The 18890-nt window shown below is 38.7% G+C and overlaps 1 protein-coding gene across 6 annotated transcripts in view; it reads right to left on the bottom strand.

Moving 5' to 3' along the window:
• Positions 1–18890, bottom strand: part of SCAI (suppressor of cancer cell invasion) — a 144924-nt gene that overhangs the window by 8231 nt on the left and 117803 nt on the right. For 5 of the 6 annotated variants that reach the window (XM_079927844.1, XM_079927845.1, XM_079927848.1 and 2 more), the window contains 3 exons: positions 12370–12442; positions 9326–9499; positions 9033–9133 (listed from right to left, as the gene is read on the bottom strand). In XM_079927844.1, the coding sequence (XP_079783970.1) occupies positions 9033–9133; positions 9326–9499; positions 12370–12442 (348 nt within the window). Of the gene's footprint in view, positions 1–9032; positions 9134–9325; positions 9500–11498; positions 11643–12369; positions 12443–18890 lie in introns of those variants that run through there. The other variant, XR_013829229.1, reaches the window with a different exon arrangement.

Genomic DNA, 18890 nt, shown 5'->3' on the forward strand with positions numbered 1-18890 from the left:
AATGGGCCTGGGCAATTAATTATAGGAGAAGGAGGTGTCAAAAATGACTAAGATTTCAGGAATGGATGACTTGAAAGAAGAGTTGAGAGCTACTCAGAGAAAAAGAGATGTAAAGGAGGAGATAATTTGGGGATAGTATAAAGTTTCAGGTTTTAGGTATATTTTATTTAAGGTAATGGGCTATACAAAGAGGACAGCCCGTCAACCAGAATTTGAAAATTCAGGACCGTATCTCAGAAGACAGGTTTGAGGGCTTCCCTGGTGACAGAGTGGTTAAGAATCCGCCTGCCAATGCAGGGGACATGGGTTCAAGCCCTGGTCCAGGAAGATCCCACATGTCGCGGAGCAACTAAGCCTGTGCGCCACAACTACTGAGCCTGTGCTCTAGAGCCCACGAGCCACAACTACTGAAGCCTGTGCGCCTAGAGCCCGTGCTCTGCAACAAGAGAAGCCACCGCAGTGAGAAGCCCGCGCACTGCAATGAAGAGTAGTCCCCGCTCACCACAACTAGAGAAAGCCCACGCAACGCAATGAAGACCCAATGCAGCAAAAATAAAATAAAATAAAATAAATTTTTTAAAAAAGAAGAACACAGGTTTGAGCAGTTTATGTCATACTATATACTTATATAATATATACACTGATACAATCTACATGAAGATAAATATTAATAGCCATGAAAATGGATGAGGTTTCTAAGCATATTAGCAAAGAGAGTGAAAAAAAGAGTCCCTAGAAAGAGAGATGAAAGATCAGGGGAAAAAACAAAAAAAGGACTAATAAAAGAAAAAAGAAAATAGTTTTTGTAATCACATGGACGCAAAAGAAGAAGACAATTTCAAGAATAAAGTGATTCTCATTTGGAAATTCTTCTTCATTTGGTACTTTCTATAGACTACAATTTTGCCACATACTTAAAATTTACTGAAAAAATAAATTACCATTTTTCTATACATCTAACATGATGGTCCATATATTAAAAGGTCATTTCTATCTCTCTTGTGCCTGTAGGCCTCAGTAATTACATATTACAGAGACTAAATTCTCATTTTACCACACTAAATACTATGAGGAGTGACAATAATGAAAAGCTCAAAAACCCTAAAAAAAGAAAAGAAACAAAAAACCAGGAACTGCTGGGGGGCTACTGTAAACTGAACAATTCTCTCAGCTCACACAGGGCTGGGACATGTTTGAATTCTGACCAAACACCCCAAGGGTGGAGAATATGTGTTGAAACAGTGGACATATAAAAGAGACCCCAGAGAAATCATGCTTCTTAGTACTAGGCTGAAATAAATCTACATCTGTATGTTAATGCTACTGTAATAAATCTGCCCTTAAAAAGCTTAAAAACAAGCCAGGGAAAGGTCAAAAAGATGTTCAAGTAATTTAACTCCTGCCAGAACAAAGCCCAACGCTCTTTAAAGACAACAAAATAGAGAAATCAACATCGGAAAATTCATAATGCTCACAGTTTAACAGAAAATTACTAAACATACAAAGAATTAGAAATATGAGACCCCTAACCAGTAGAAAAAAAACAAAAAAAGCAAACCTATAAATGATAGAGAATACAGTATTTGTAGGTAAAGACTTTAGCTATTATTATTCATTCAAGAACACAAAAGAAAACGTAAATATAATGAGGAGAAAAATGGAAAATGTTATAAGAACCAAAAAGAACTTCTAGAGGTGAGAAAAATGTAATCCCTAAAATGAAAAACTAAATGGACATAGGATTAAGAGCACATTAGACACTGCAAAAGAAAACATCAGTAAAGTTGAAGACAACAGAAACTGAAACACAGAGAGAAAACAGACATTTAAAAAAATGAAGAGCATGTAAATAAACCTTTTTTCACTTAAAAAAAAAAAAAAGCAAATCATTGACCTGTAGGACAATATTAGGTTGTTTAACATATATGTAATTGATGCTCCAGAAAGAGAAAGGGAGGAGTAGAGAAAATGTTTGAAGAAATAATGGCCAAAAATATTCTAAAATATATTAAATATCTTGATATTTAGATAGCTCTAAGATGCTCAATAAACCCCAAGCAGGAAGAAAGCAACAAAGAAAAGCATATCAAGGTAGTACATCATAATCAAATTGTAGGAAACCAATATAAAGAGAAAATCTTAAAAACAGCCAGAAGAAAACACACATTACACATTGTAATAATAGAACAATTATTCAGAAAATCAGTAAGGCTATAAAGAAGTTGAACAACATTATAAGCCAATGAGGCCTAACAGACATTTATAGAACCCTTCATTCAACAGTAGCAGCATATATTGATACATTCATTTCAAGTGTCCCTAGAACATGCACCATTATAGACCACATTCTAGACAATAAAGCAAGTTTCAATAAATTAAAAAGATTCAAACAATACAAAGCATACTATTTGACCATAAAGGAATTAAATTAGAAATCAGTAAGATATCTTGAAAATTCCCCAAATTTAAACACTAAATAACATATTTCTAAATAACACATGGTCCACAAAACACCAGAGTGAAATAAATACTGTTTCAGATAAATAAGCAATGAGAGAATTAATTACCACCAGATTTGCACTATAAGAAATGATAAAGGAAATTCTGTGGTAAGAAAAATGATACCAGATGGAAGATTAAATCTAAAGAAAGAAATTAAGAGTGCCAGAAATAATAAATATATAAGCTTTTCCTCCTCATTAAAATTTTTTTAGGAATTCCCCTGGCGGTCCAGTGGTTAAGACTCCACACTTTCACTGCAGGGTGTGCGGGTTCCATCCCTGGTCAGGGAGCTAAGATCCCACATGCTGCATGGCGTGGCAAAAAAAAAAAAGATAATTGACTGTTTAATGCTATGATAACCACAAAGTATCAAATAGTATATATCATACTCAAAAGTCAAATGACAATAATAGTAGAGACCGGGAGGGAGAAAATGGAAGAATACTATGTTAAGATAATTACATTAAATGTAAAGTGATATTAAAAAAGCAAAACGAGATACAGCATAAATCTACAGCGTTATTAAAATAGAATTCTAAAACAAAGAAAACCTCAATTAAGTCAAATGAAAATGAAGGCAGGAGAGAAAGAAAAAAGGTACAAACTGCAGCCAGGACAAATAGAAAACAAATAATAGTATATTTAACTCAAACTATATTAAGAATTATACTTAATTTAAATGTAATTTAAAACTAAAAATGTCAAGTAAAAGGTAGATATGGTCAAACTAGATAAAAAAGCAGGACCTAACGCTGTTGAAAAGAATTCCACTTTAAATATTAAGACAGATATAGGTTAAAAGTAAAAGAATAAAACAAGATTTTCCATACAAACACAAACCAGAAGAAAAGTGGTATAGTTATATTAATATTGCACAAACTAGATTGCAGATCAAGGAATACTGCCACACATAAAGACAGTTCATAATGATGAATGGGTAATTTCAACAAGACATAACAACTCTAAGTATGTACAAACTCAATAACAGCTTCAAAATGAACAATGAAAAAACAGCTCCAAAATGAGAAACTAACCAATTCACAAGTATAATTAGAGGTTTAGCTACTTCTCTATCAGGGATAGAATAAGCAGACAGAAAATAAGTTAAGAATATGGAAGACTTGTGGCTTCCCTGGTGGCGCAGTGGTTGAGAGTCCGCCTGACGATGCAGTGGACACGGGTTCGTGCCCTGGTCCGGGAAGATCCCACATGCCGCGGAGCGGCTGGGCCCGCAAGCCATGGCCGCTGAGCCTGCACGTCCGGAGCCTGTGCTCCGCAACGGGATAGGCCACAACAGTGAGACACCCGTGTACCGCAAAAAGAAAAAAAAAAAAGAATATGGAAGACTTGAAGAACACTATTAAATATACTTGGAACATCAAGCTGAATTGACATTTATACATCACTCCATCTAATAATAGCAGAAGCATACATCCAGTAGCATGTATTAGAATAGCATCTAATACATAGTCTTTTCAAGTGCAGAAAGAATCTTCACCAAGATAATTCACATGCTGGGTCATAAAACAAGTCTCAATAAAGTTAAAAGTATTGAAATCATATAACTAAAGCAGTTAAGCTTAAAGGGTAGGTGCTTGTACTAGAAGAGAAAAAGGTTTTCAATCTAAGTTTTTGTGTTTTTTTTGCGGTACGCGGGCCTCTCACTCTTGTGGCCTCTCCCGTTGCAGAGCACAGGCTCCGGACGCGCAGGCTCAGTGGCCATGGCTCATGGGCCTAGCCGCTCCGCGGCATGTGGGATCTTCCCGGACCGGGGCACGAACCCGTGTCCCCTGCATCGGCAGGCAGACTCTCAACCACTGTGCCACCAGGGAAGCCCTCAATCTAAGTTTTAAAACAGAAATTAAAAAAAGCAAATTAAAATAAAATTAATTAAAAAGAAGAAAAATAATAAAGTATGAATGGAAATAAATTAAGTAAAAAAGAGACAAACAGTAGTAAAAAAAAATCAATGAAATTAAAAGCTGTTTATTTGGAAAGATCATTAAAACTAACAAACCTTTAGCTAGACTGGAAAAAAAAAAGACAGGAAACATTACCAATATGAGTCATGAAAAATCACTAGAGAGTCTACAGAGACTAAAAGGATAAAGGAATATTATCAACAATTTTTTGGCAATAAATTAGAAAATGACTTGCAAGACACAAGTGATTAAAACTAAGAACAAAATAGAAAACATGAATAGCCTTTGAAACTGAATTCATAATTTAAAACATCCCCAAAAGGAAAACTCCAGGTCCAGATGGCTTCACTGGTGAATTCTACCAATCATTCAAGGAAGAAATAATGCCAATTGAAAAGAAACTCTTTAAGAAATACAAGAGAATGAAACACACCCCAACTCAATTTATGAAGTCAGCACTACCCTGATAACAAAACCACATGAAGACTTCACAAGAAAAAATTAAATACCATACCATAATCATTCATAAAAACAGATACAAAAATCCAAAAGGAAATACTAGCAAAATGAATCAAACAATGTAAAAGGATAATACATGACCACAAAATGTGTTTAGCCCAGATATACAAGGTTCAATCAATGCTATTCACCATGTTAACAGAATTAATATATATCAGGATCAATTAATGCAGAAAAAAAGTATTTGACAATCTTTTATACCCATTCCTGATAAAAACTCAGCAATAGGAAGAGAAAGGAGCTCAGTCAACCTGAAAAAAGGTGTGTATGAAAAACTAACAATTAACATTATAATTTATGGTAAATGATTAATTTTTCGTTTAAAACCAGGAACAAGGCAAGAATATTCATTCACATTACTTCTATTCACCATTTTGCTGTAAGACCTAGCCCTGATAAAAGCACACACATACACAAAATAGAAGGCATACAGATTGGAAAGGAAGACGTAAAACTGCCTTTGTCTGAAGATGACATGATCGTGTAGATAGAAAACCTTAAGGAATACACAGAAAGGTAACAAAGCAAATACTTCAATTTAGCAAGACTGCAGGATACAGGTTAATTTATTATTTTTTTTTAAGATTTTTTTGATGTGGACCATTTTTAAAGTTTTTATTGAATTTGTTCCAATATTGCTTCTGTTCTATGTTTTGCTTTTTGGCCACGAGGCACGTGGGATCTTAGCTCCCTGACCAGGGATCGAACCTGCACCCCCTGCATTGGAATGCGAAGTCCTAACCACTTGACCACCAGGGAAGTCCCACAGGTTAATTTAGAAAACATTATTAGCTGATAATACATAAAAACATTTGTTTCTATGTATCAGCAACAAATAATTGGAAAATGAAATAAAAAATATAATTCTATTTACAAATCATCAAAACTTGAAATACTTTGGAATAAATTTAATAAGACACATGTAAGACCTGTATGATGAGAACCACAAAATATTGGTGAGAGAAACTAAAGAAGACCTAAATAAATGGGGAGATATACCATATTAATTCATTGGAAGACTCAATATTATTAAAATATAACTCTCTACAGATTGATTATATAGATTTAAATGTAATCCCAATCAAAATATAAAATTCACATAGATATGCAAAGGATCTTCTAGAACTATTAAAACACATAAAACATTTTGGCAATGGCAGGGGGGACTCACACTACAAAGATTTCAAGACTTATTATAAAGCTACAATTATCAAGGCAGCAGTATATTAGAGAAAAATGCTATCAGTCAATGGAACAGAATTTAGAGTCTAGAAATATCCCTATACATATATGGTTGACTGATTTTCAAAAAATAACAAAAGTAACTCAATGAAAAAAGGATAATCTTTTCAACAAAAGATACTAGAACAATTTCATACCCATACTGAAAAGAAATTTTAACCCTTACTTCACACTGTAAACAAAAGTTAACTCATATCATAGAACTAAATGTAAAAGCTAAGACTATAAACTCCTAGAATCTTTGTGACTTTGGGATAGACAGAGATTTCTTAGATAAATCACACCACAAAAGAAAAAATAATTGATTCGTTCAAACTTCATCAAAATTTTAAAAGTTTAGTCTTCAAAGCCACTGTTAAGAAAACGAAAAGGCAAGCCAACAGAATGGGATAAAATGCAGCTAACAAGCACATGAAAAGATGTCCAATATCCTCATTCATCAGTGAAATGCAAATTGAAACTATGGGTTGGCCAAAAGGTTCAAATGAACTTTTTGGCCAACCAATACAATGAGATACCACTATAAATCCAACAGACTGGTTAAAATTTAAGACTGACAACACTATGTGTTGGCAAGGATGTAGAGCAACTTTCACATGCAGTTGCTGGGAAAAGAAAATGACAAAACTACTTTGAGAAAAAGTCTGGCAGTTTCTTATAAAACTAAAGACATACCTACTCTATGACCAAGAAAATTCAAAACGTAAGTCTGGAAAAGACTTGTATAGGAATGTTCATGGCCACTTTATCTATAATAGTCAAAAGTTTAAAACTGCCCAAGTGTTCATCAAAAAGAGAAGGCCTAGGGGACTTCCCTCATGGTCCAGTGGTAAAGAATCCACTTTCTGATGCAGGGGATGTGGGTTCGATCCCTGGTCGGGGAACTAAGATCCCACATGCCACGGGGCAACTAAGCCCACACGCAACAACTACTGAGCCCGCGGGCCTCAATGAGAGATCTCTCACGCCGCAAACTACAGAGCCCATGCACTCTGGAGCCCGTGCACCACAACCAGAGAGAAGCCCACGTGCCACAACCAGAGAGAAGCCTGTGCCCCACAACGAAAGATCCTGCACACCTCAACAAAGGTCCCGCGTGCCACAACTAAGAACTGACGAAGCCAAAAAAAAAAAAAGAGAAGGCCTAAATAAACTGTGATATATTCAGAAAATGGAACTACTCAAAAGGAATGAGTTACTTCTACATGAAACAACACAGATGAATATTAAGAACATGCTTGATCAAATAAGGTTTACACTGTTTAATTCAAATTCACGAATAGGTGACATTAATCTGTAGTGAAAATAATAAAAAGAGCATTGTCTCTGGGATAATGGGTAGTGGACTGACTGGAGAGGCGTGTGGAGCAAATTTTCTGGCATGATGCTATGTTGTATTACTTGATTGGGGTTTGAGTTACAAAGGAGTATGTATTTGTCAAAACTCATCTAATGGTACACTTTAGTTCTGTGCATTTCACTGTATGCAAACTTTACATTAAAAAAAGAAGTAAATAAATATAATTTTCAGTTATTTATATGCATGATGAAGTGTTGAGGGGTGAAGTCCACAGTTTACTTCAAAATGCATCAAAAACTGAGATGAACTGATAATTGAAAAGAGAGATGGATAAATGGACAAATATGTGAGAAAGCAAATATACCAAAATGTTAACTGCAGAATCCAGCTAGTGTGTATATGGGTATTCACTGCAAAACTCTTCCACATTTTAAAATTACAGTCATAAAATGGAAAAAATATCATATTTTAAAACTAAAAATGGCAAAAGACTTTTGAGAATATTTAAGCATATTTGAAAAAGAACCAAATGTTACTTATAAGAAGTGAAAAATGGCTAAATTTTTTAAAACCTCACTGAAGAGTGTTAGTTACATGAATACACAGAAAGAGACAATCTACTTAGAGCAAAACAGACCAAAGACTTGAACACACTCTTCATAAAGACGAACACAGAGTAACACATATGAAAAGTTGTTCAACCTCAAGAGTAATCCCAGAAATGACATTTGAAAGCACAATGAGCTATTACTTGCACCCACCAGATTCACATGAAACACAAAGAATGACAGCAACAAGTGTTGGCAAGGATTAGACCAATAGCAACTCTTACACACAGCTACTGCAAGCGTAAACTGGTATAACCAGGGCTTTAACTAGTAAGGCTGAATACATCTATAGGGTCTGACCCTGCAGTCCACTACTAGTATGTTCCGCAGAGAAAATCTTATATATGTGTGTCAGGTAACTGATGGAAGATTTCACAGTGGCATCGTTTATAATAATAACAAACCAGAAACAACCCAAATGGCCATTATCGGTAGATAATGAGTAATTTGGGATGTATAGTCAAACAATTGAATCCTATATAGCAGTGAAAACGGATGAATGAAAGCTACAGTCAGTCATCAACATGGCTCAATCTCAGGAATGTAACAGTGAGTCAAAAAGCAAGATGTAGAAGAATACATACAATATGGATCCATGAACATGTTGTGTAGGAACACAAAAACATGTGACAAAACTATAAAGAAAAGCAAATGACAATTATAAAATTCAGGGTTTTAGTTTCATTAAAACTAAAGAGGGGAGACAGGATCAGGGAGGACCCACAGAGGGGCCTCAAAGGTAATGAAAACTTTCTGCTTCTTAAACTGGGTGGTAGCTACTCAGATGTGCCTTAGATTGTTCATCTTTATACCTTACATATTAATATGTGAATATTATATTGGACCTAGTCAAAGTTTATTTAATACAAGTGAAATAAATATATGACTCTTAAATACCTAAAATGGCAAAATTGATCTTTAATGACATTCTTTGCCTACCCGAAAAATCTTGTGCATCCTCATGGTGGCTGAACAAAAGATAAATCTTGTGAGAAGCAAGCGAAGAAATTCATCTCCAAAAAACTGGAGAAATGCCTGATCTGCAAAGAGGAGAAAAGTGACAGTAAAAGGATACTTAAGTGGAAAATACATTTCAAAAGGCAAGAAATGTTCAGGAAAACCTTCTCAACTTTCCTGCCTTCAACAAATACCTTTACAAATTCAAACAATTTAAACAATTTTAAACCATTATAGTACATTCTGTTAAGTGTGCAGTTAGATTAGTAGGGTACCTATTGAACGTGAATGGGTCAGTAGCTGGGCAATATCGCGGTTGATTTTTCGAAGATATTCTTGACACTTTTCCCATAGGCCTCTACGCATGCTTGACAATCCAGAGACAAATAGGAAGGCCATTAGAGGATTGTTCAAAAAGAGAGTGAAGAGGCTACCTCGTTGAGATTGATCTGTAATAACAAACATGTTATATATATAGACAACAGTTTTGCAAAAGAGAGGAATTTGAGGAACATTTTAATATACTGACAATGTATAAAATTAAAGCTGTATCATTAAAGTATACTTCAACAAAGTACATTCGGCTTGGAACTACAAAAACATATCCCAGGTACATTGCTTTCTGCTGAAAAAAACTTAAGATAGAGCCTCGTAAACCTAAGAGAAATGGAAAATGAACATATTCCTTTGCTTTTTTTTCCCCTCCCACTAACAACTTCCATGCAAATATGGCAAGTGCTGGATCATGGGCAGCTCCTAATGGAACCCTCTGAGAAGTACTAGAACTGCCAATCTCTTTCATTCTCCTTTGTTAGTTGCTCTTTCTCTTCCTATCCCTTAAATATCAGTATTTTCTTTCTCCACATTGCTGATCTCACCTATGCACAAAGTTCAGTTATCATTTATATGCATACTAATTCCCAGTTCCCTATCTGCAGCCTAAATAAGCTCCTTAGGTCCAGAACGGCGCTGTCCTACAGTAGCCACCAGACACACTTCAAAAGTGATGAGTCCAAATTGAGACACACTGCACATTATAAAATATAAATGTCTCATTAACATTCATTCCACCTGTTTGTTTCTACCTTAAAAAAAAATGTGGCTACTAGAAAACTTAAAATCACATGTGTGACTCCCATTATATTTCTATTGGACAGAGGAGCTCCAGACTACTATACCCAACCTAACTCTCAAAGGTAACCTCAAACTCAATATATCAAAACTTGTCAGTAGATTCTTTCCCATTGTTCTCCTACAAATCTGCTTCTTATCCAGGATTATCATTTCTACCAGCACCTCAGCCAGACACCTGGCAGTCCATCCCTGCTTCCTTCCTCTCCCTGATTCCCTCTCATCCAGTCCAACATCAAGCCCTACTGGTTCTCCAGGATTATTATCTCCAGCTAACCAGCCACTGTCCTCACTCTGGCCAACCTCATCTCCCCATTTCCATCAAAGCTCCTCCCCAATTCATTCTTCACATGCTCGCATGCTTTTTCTCTGCTAGAACACTCTTATTCAACCATTTCCCACCCCTATCTAATTCTACGTATCCTTCAACTCAACTTTAGACATCATTTCATCCACTTTCTTAACCCTCAAGGGCTGGTCAGGAGTTCACCTTACATGTGCTTCCTCCTGTGAAACCCTCAGAGCACCTACAGTAACTGCCTGTTAGGTTGTCTATATCTTCTACCTAGCACAGCACCTGATAAATAAATGTGGAATAAATGCTTGTTGAATGAATGAAGTGACTCTTGGTTAAAGAGAGAACTGCAGAATTCAGATACCAGAGGTGCAGGGACGTAATTTGACGTTCCAAATACTTAGGTATCTGCTAGTTTTGTGTCCAGATGGGACACATTTAAGGGATTAGAGGTCTAAGTTTTACAGCACAAAAAATAGGATACTGGACTAAAAAATGTTAAGGACATGTATTTCAATTAACCATATTAATAATAACAATAGTTAGCACATATTGAATACTTACTGTGTACCCAGAATTATTTAATGAGGTAGGTACTATTATTATCTCCATTTGATAGGAAAGAAACTGAGGCACAGAATGACTAAGTAACTTCCCAAGGTCACATAGCTGGTAAGTGGCTGAGTTGGGATTCAAACACAATCAGTTTGCCTCCAGAGTCTGTGTTTTTACCCTCTTCACAATAAAACCTTTCAGATTAAATAATTGTGGTATTAACCCATTAGGTTCATGCAATTTAAAATAAAGCTGCATCTTGATAGGAAAATTTGATAGCAAAAAGTACTCGCAATTGGAAAGGGTTACATTTCTCCAAAAATGATAAGAAACAGGTTAACAAAGTCCTCAAAGCAGGAGAGCTTTACCGTTGTTTGAAGGTAAGTTCTATCCCTTAGTGATTTGCCTTTTAGATACATGAACTTAGTATTTCTACATGTTTTTCCCTGTTAAATAGCAGAACTTACCTTAAAACAACGGTGAAAAGTCTCCAGCTTCTCTCGGGCATTCAAATGCTGACCATCACTTCCTGTGTCAAACTATGTCAGCAGACAGGACTTCTGGCTGGGAAGTAGCAGTAAAATGCCATCTCCCACAGAGAGACATCAGCACTATTCACAGTTAGGGAGATAGTGAAACAGTGACAAGTACTGCTAAAACAGGATTAAGGTTTGTTTAGTATTTTACCTAGCTTAATGACTGGGAATTAGATTAGATTTTATGTGTTGCTTACTGAGGACAAATTATTAAAGACAAAAAGGTTTTCATTTCTCAGTCACCTGAGAAAAGGCAAAACACTGACCTGTCTCTCTGGCACCCGGAGAAGAGGTTCTTTTATTTTAAAAATGCGAGGTAAAAATGTGAATAAAAGACACCCTTTAAGTTGTGCCAGTTAGGTTATTCTAACACTTAGGCATAGATTGAGAAGTGCTCTAGACTAGAAATCTCACGGTCTTAAAAGATACTTAAAATATGTCGCCAGAGCTGGAGGAAGTCATGCTATATGGATGACGACCCAGCACACCTGCAACACAAATTTTAAAATTCACAAATCATGAGCTCCCCAGTAGCAAGGGACCAAAACCTTACTCTTTTCTCAGGGATGATTTATCATTTCTTTTAGAATTATCTCAAGGCCTAACAGTAGCCCATTAAAGAATTCTGGTTGTTGGCAAGACTTCGGGGTTCACTTCAGACTGACACTTGCCACATCAAACTCTGTAAATCCACAACTGACCACTATAGGTGGGGGAGACAAAGATCAGAGCAGTATTATTTAAAATGTAGACATAAGTTTATTTGCAACCTACGGATACAACAGGGAATGACAAAACATACCTTGTAAAGCTTTTGGATATGCTGTAGGAGAAAGCAAGCAGACTAGTGGCTGTCCAAATAAGTTTGTGAAATTCTGTAATATATAAGAATTTAAAACTTTCATTAAAGATTTGACCAATGATAGTAACTTTCCAAAACATATCATTAGTGTATAGATTGGGTCCTTTTACTTATGAACAGATGCAGAAACATCAGTAACAGCTGAAAAGACTGTCATTCAAGTTTAACATGCATAACAGGTTTTCTTAAAGTGGTGAAGTTTATTAAGTGAGCTATTGATTTTTAAAGTAAAGGCACACACATGGTTGAAGTGTCACAGGGAGAGGGCATCTGGCTGTTTATCCAGAGGCTGCTCCATTGGGCAACATACACTAATATTTACAAGGGTAAATTTGCCAAGATCTATGATCTGGCTCTCAGCCTCACAGGCTCTAAAACCTGACTTACTGGTATGTGAAGACTGGCTTCATCTCTCATTGTGAATCATATTAATTGCTCATACAGAATGATGTATAAAACCAGAATGTGAATGTGTTAATTTACGGTGAGAATTAAACTGACACTCACTACTCTTTGCATGATTAAGAATATCCTTTCCCTAAAGGCAGATCTGCATGGGAAGTAAAATCATAGACTGTTTGGTAAAACAAGAAAGAAAACTCCTAAGAGTAAACTTAATAAGGAGTGAAAAAAACAAAAATAACTAAAAAATACTCCTGAATGATAAAAATGAAGACTTGAACAAATGGAAAGATATATTGTGTTCTCAGAGGGGAACCCATTCTAAAGATGTCATTTCAATAATTTATTAAAATTTAAACCAAGCTCAACAAAAATAGCCACAGATTTTTTTCCGTGGCTGAAAGAAATTCTAAAGCGCATACAGATAAGGTACATTAGCCAGGAAAACTCTGAAAAAGAAGAGCAAAGAGGGGGAACTAGACTTATCAGACACCAAAACATACTTCAAAGCCTCAGTAATTAGAAATATGTGCCACAGCATAAGAGGAGGCAGAAAACCAATACAAAAAAAAATGAAGAATCTAGAATTAGACCCCAAAATAGACAGGGCTTAAGGATATATGATAAAGATGATGGTTGGAATTGGTAGGAAAAACTGATAGCTATCTAGAAAAAAAGTTGGCTCCATACTTCATACCAAAACCTAGGATGTATTTCAAATATATCTGATTTAAATGTAAAAAAAATTAAACAATAACTGCTGAAAGAAAATAAGGGTTATTTTTGTCATCTAGAAGATCTTCCTAACTATTATAATTAAGATTGATAAACCCAGTTACGAAAATAAAAAATACAGCATGAACTAAATCAAAAGCTAGATGATGGAGAAAAAGGAGATAACTTTGATCACTTCCCTCATACTATTTCATACCTTGTGATTGGGCTTTCAGATTTCCCTTCTTGTAGTCATTTGATATTTTTTTCCCCAGGAAATTATCCATTTAACTGAGACTTTAAAACATTTTACAACTTTAGGGACTTCTCTGGTGGCGCAGTGGTTAAAAATCCGCCTGCCGATGCAGGGGACACGGGTTCGTGCCCCGGTCCGGGAAGATCCCACATGCCGCGGAGCGGCTGGGCCCGTGAGCCATGGCCGCTGAGCCTGCGCGTCCGGAGCCTGTGCTCCGCAACGGGAGAAGCCACAACAGTGAGAGGCCCTCGTACCGCAAAACAAAAAGCTAGATGATGAATTGGGGAAAAATATTACGAGCTTTTTCAAATCCATAAGAAAAAGACCACTGTCCTAATAGAAAAATGGGTGAAAGGTAACACGGAATACAATATTGATTGATTTTCATATATGGAACCTTCATGCATTATTCAGATAGATTATTCTATTAATAGGTCTATTAGCATTTTATTTAAAATTTTCTAATCTATAATTATAAACTAATCTGGGATAGAGTTTTTTGTATGTGCTATTTTTGTCTTGAAATAGTATCATTATCATAATGATTCCTAACATTTATTGAGTGCTAACTATTTTCCAGGGACTATCCTAGGATTCTTAGCTCCTAACCCATAATCTTAACAATCCTATAAAATTATTACAGAGAAGGAAAAATAGTCTCAGAAAAGACCAAGGAAATGCTCAAGGTCATATAAATGTCTTGTGGCCTTTTATAGAATGAATTGGATATTTCTGATATTTTCCATTGCTCTGGAATTGTGCAGATTATAAGTTTAAAAGAATTTATTGGTGAACTCAAAATGGCTAGAGCCTTTTTTATATGGAGAAAAAGGAGATAACTTTGATCACTTCCCTCATACTATTTCATACCCTGTGATTGGGCTTTCAGATTTCCCTTCTTGTAGTCATTAGATATTTTTTTCCCAGGAAATTATCCATTTAACTGAGACTTTAAAACATTTTACAACTTTAGGGACTTCTCTGGTGGCGCAGTGGTTAAAAATCCGTCTGCCAATGCAGGGGTCATGGGTTCGAGCCCTCGTCCGGGAAGATCCCACATGCCGCGGAGCAACTAAGCTCACGTGCCATAATTACTGAGCCTGTGCTCTAGAGCCTGTGAGCCACAACTACTGAAGCCCGCATGCCTAGAGCCCGTGCTCCACAACGAGAAGCCACCAAAATGAGAAGCCCGTGTACCTCAACAAAAAGTAGCCCCTGCTCACCACAACTAGAGAAAGCCCACGTGCAGCAATGAAGACCCAACGCAGCCATAAATAAATAAATAAATAAATGTATCTTTCTTCAATAGAGATTCACTGAACCTACAAACTAGACACTGTTCTAGGTGCTAGGGATACTGTAGTTAAGAAAAAAAACAAAAACAGATTAAAAAAACCCTAAACCTGTCTTCCTGGAGCTGACATTTAGATGGGGGTGGAGGTGGCAGGTAGAGACCCACAGTAAACAAAATAAAGAAGTTATATAATATTACAGAAGCTGACAAGTGCTACATATGGAAAGACAGAATAGAGTAGTTAGCAGCACAGAAAGATTTATAATCAGACTGTATTCAAATCCCAAATCAGCCACCTTGTGCCTTGGTTTTATCAGTAAAATGGGGATAATAAAGTAACACCTTGCGTTGTGAGGATTAAATGTGTTAGAATAGTGCATGGCATTATATAGAAGCTAACTTATGATTATAAGAAAAGTAAAGTAAGAAAAGTGGATAAAGAGTGCTGGGGAGGCATATAATTTTAAATAGGGCAATTAGGGAGAACTCTCTTAAGAGGCTTCAGCTGATTAAACACCTGGAAAACAATGTGGGCATCTTTGGAAGAGGATTCAAGGTTGGGGGAACACAACACAAAGATCCTAAGCAGGAGACTGCCAGGTATGTTTGAGGAACAGCAAGGTCATTGTGGCTGAAGAGAACTGAGTGATAGGGAGACCAGCAAGAGATCAGAGATGCATCTGAGGTGGGGAGGAGGCATGTGAGGGCAGAAAACATGAAGCCTTTACTCTGAGTGAGATGAGGAGCCTTCGGAGATTTTGAGTAGATAAGTGACATAATCTGACTTACAGCAACACCCTGTAGGAGAGCAAGGGCAGAAGGAGGAAGCCTAGTTAGGAAGCTACTGCAATAATTCAGGGGAGAGATGATGGTAGCATGGACCAGGATGGTGGCGGCAGAGGTGGTAAGATTCTGGATCTATTAGTTATAACCAATAAAACATTCTGAAATGGATGTGGGTGTGAGGGAAAGAAGAGTCCAGAATGAAACTAAGGATTTGGGCTAGGGCAACTATAAAAGCACAATAGTCATTAACTGACATGGGGAAAGCTGGATCTGGAAGAGGTCTAGAAATTCTGTCCTGGGCATGTTCTCTGTGAGAATCACCAAATAGAAATGTAGAGTATGTAGATTATATTCAAGTCTGGAGTAACTGAGAAAGGTCTGGGCTGGAGATATAAATGTGGAAAGTGTCAGCATAGAGATAGTAATTAGAGTCATGAAATTATGTGAGGGCATCAAGGGCAGTCTGTTGTAGCTGGAAAAGAAGAGGAAAAAGGATGGAGCCCGGGGGCACTCCAGTGACAGGTCAGAGAGATGAGGCAAAACCAGAAGAGGCTGAGAAAATCAGCTGACGGCAGGCCTCCTTTGCCCTGAGGCAATCAATCGAGCCACTTGCATTTAGGTTTTAAAGGCCTTATGCAGAGAAGGGGACAGCAGTCAGAGCTCAGGGTCTGCCTAAGATGGAGTTTAACAGAAAACTGGCCCTGCTAAATTGGAATCCCAAAGGGCTACACCCTTACTGTAAGGATGAACCAAAACCAAATTTCACACCTTCCTGCCCCCCAGGACCATGCCTCGGGGGACCACAGGAAAATTTTCTTGGTGCTGAGCAGAGCAGAGACAGAGCAAACAAACGAACCAAACAGTCCTGATGGTTGTAACTGTAAGCCAGCCCTCTTGCATGTTTGTAGCCCAGATTCATACCACCTAGGTAACCCCAAACACATGGTCCCCAAATGGCAGTGCCTCTAGGTGTCTAGCAGAAGCAAATGCAGACCCTCTCTGGATGAAAGTACCATCATTCTAGGGCTCAGTGAATTTCCCACAGATAATTTTAAGGAGAACAAGAAGAATCTAAGGATAACAAGAAGAATCTGTAAGGTCGGATCTTAACAAACGGCACCGCGAAACAGAGGAAAGCTTCAAGTGAGCTTTATTAGGGAGCGCTCCCGGGCGAGGTTCACTGGTCCGAGAGAAAGGGGCCAGAGAAGTCGCACCCAGGCGAGGGTTGGGCAAGATTTTATAGGGGAAGAAGGGAAAGGGGTGTGGTGAATCTGGGAGGGCGCAGGGTATTCCTTATTTGGTGGTCTTTTCGGGTATCCTGGGGGACCGTTAGTCCCGCCCCTCGAAAGGTGGGAAGGCTGGGCTGGGTTCAAAGTCCCCAGGTCAGTTTCTGGAACTGGGTGGTCCGGAGAATTTCAGTCTGATGCAACCTGTGAATCTGATTGTGTTCCCCTGCCTCGGGCCAGTTGGCCTTACATCCCGACATCTTTGGTGTAATGGGGCGGCGTTCTGATCTCTGGCTACTTCATGCTGAATGGGGGCGTCGAAAGGGGAGTCGGGCGACCAGAGGTCTGAGGCTTAGGGGAGACCAGTGGGGGGTTCTGTAGGAAGCAAGGTGTAAGGACCGAGGAGCATTTGGTTTGTGGCCACCCGAGAGACTTCCTCCATGCGCCTGCGAAGGAACCTAAGAAAACAGGGAGCAAACATGAGCAAGATACAGATGAGAATTAAGGGGCCTAAGATTGGTGTTAGCCAGGTATAGAGGGTGGATCGCCACCAGTCGGGAGTTGGGGAGGCGGACTGTTGGTGTTTGCGTTGGAGTTCTTCTCTTAAGCGATGGAGGGCTTTTACGTTGTCTTCGACGAGTCCTGTTTCATTGATGTAATAGCAGCATTCCTCCGGTAGGAAGAGGCAGGTACCTCCTTTGTCGGCCGTCAGGAGATCCAGGGCTCGTCGATTTTGGAGGGCAACTCGGGCTACTGAGGTGATCTGGCGCTGGAGGGAGGTGATGGAGGCGGCAGAAGCCAACCAAACGCCTAGCTGGAGTTTCTGTTCTAGGTCACAGGATGTTGAGACACTGTATGTTGGGGCTCCTCCCCCGATGCCCGCAGCAACGAGAGAGGAGGCGAGGGAAATGCCTGCGACCATAGGGAGAAAGATGGCCCTTTGGCCCTTAGAGAGGTCGCGGGCCCTCGTGAGTGCTATCAGTTAAGCCCTTTGAGAGGTTGTCCCTTCTGGGAGGCTGTTAGCCTTGATAATAGTTGAGATAGTTACCACTGCATAGGCTGCCCGTCGGTGTCCGTCAGGACTGAGTATTGAGCTACCGTCCACAAAGAGAGTGCGGTCCGGATTTGAAAGAGGGGTGTCAAAGAGTCCCTCTCTTGGTGGTTTGAAGGGTTCTATGACATGAGGGCAGAAATGGGATGGAAAACCCCCGGTGCCAGAGATAGGCAGGAGGGAAGCCGGGTTCAGGCGAGGGGAGGGATCAAGAGAAATAGCTGGGTTTTCAATGAACAGTAGGTGGAACTCCTGGATGCGGGAGGGGCCCAGGAGGGAGAGAGACTTGTGGCCTAGGAGGTCGACCAGCCGGTGGGAGGAAAACACGCTTAGTGGGTGGGCCAGAGTCAGTTTGAGTGTTTGGTCAGTTCGGCTGCCGCTGCTAGGGCCTGAAGGCATGGTTGCCATCCCCGAATGGTTGGGTCTAGCTGTTTGGAGAGGTAAGCCACGGGGCGGTAGGAAGGCCCTACAGGCTGGGCAAGGAGTCCAGTGGCTATTCCGGCCCGTTAATCCACAAAAAGGTGAAAAGGTCGGTTTGGGTTGGGCAGAGAAAGGGGAGAAGATATCAGAGCGTTACGGAGGATGAGAAAGGCCTGTCAAACGGCGGAAGGAGAGGTGATGGGTCCTTGAGGGGTTTCTTTAGCGGCTAGATATAAGGGTTTAGCAAGGAGAGCAAAGTTAGGGATCCAGTGTCGGAAAAATCCTATAAGGCCCAAAAAGGAGAGAATTTGT

This window comes from Stenella coeruleoalba, assembly GCF_951394435.1.
Source record: "Stenella coeruleoalba genome assembly, chromosome: 7".
NCBI lineage: Eukaryota > Metazoa > Chordata > Mammalia > Artiodactyla > Delphinidae > Stenella > Stenella coeruleoalba.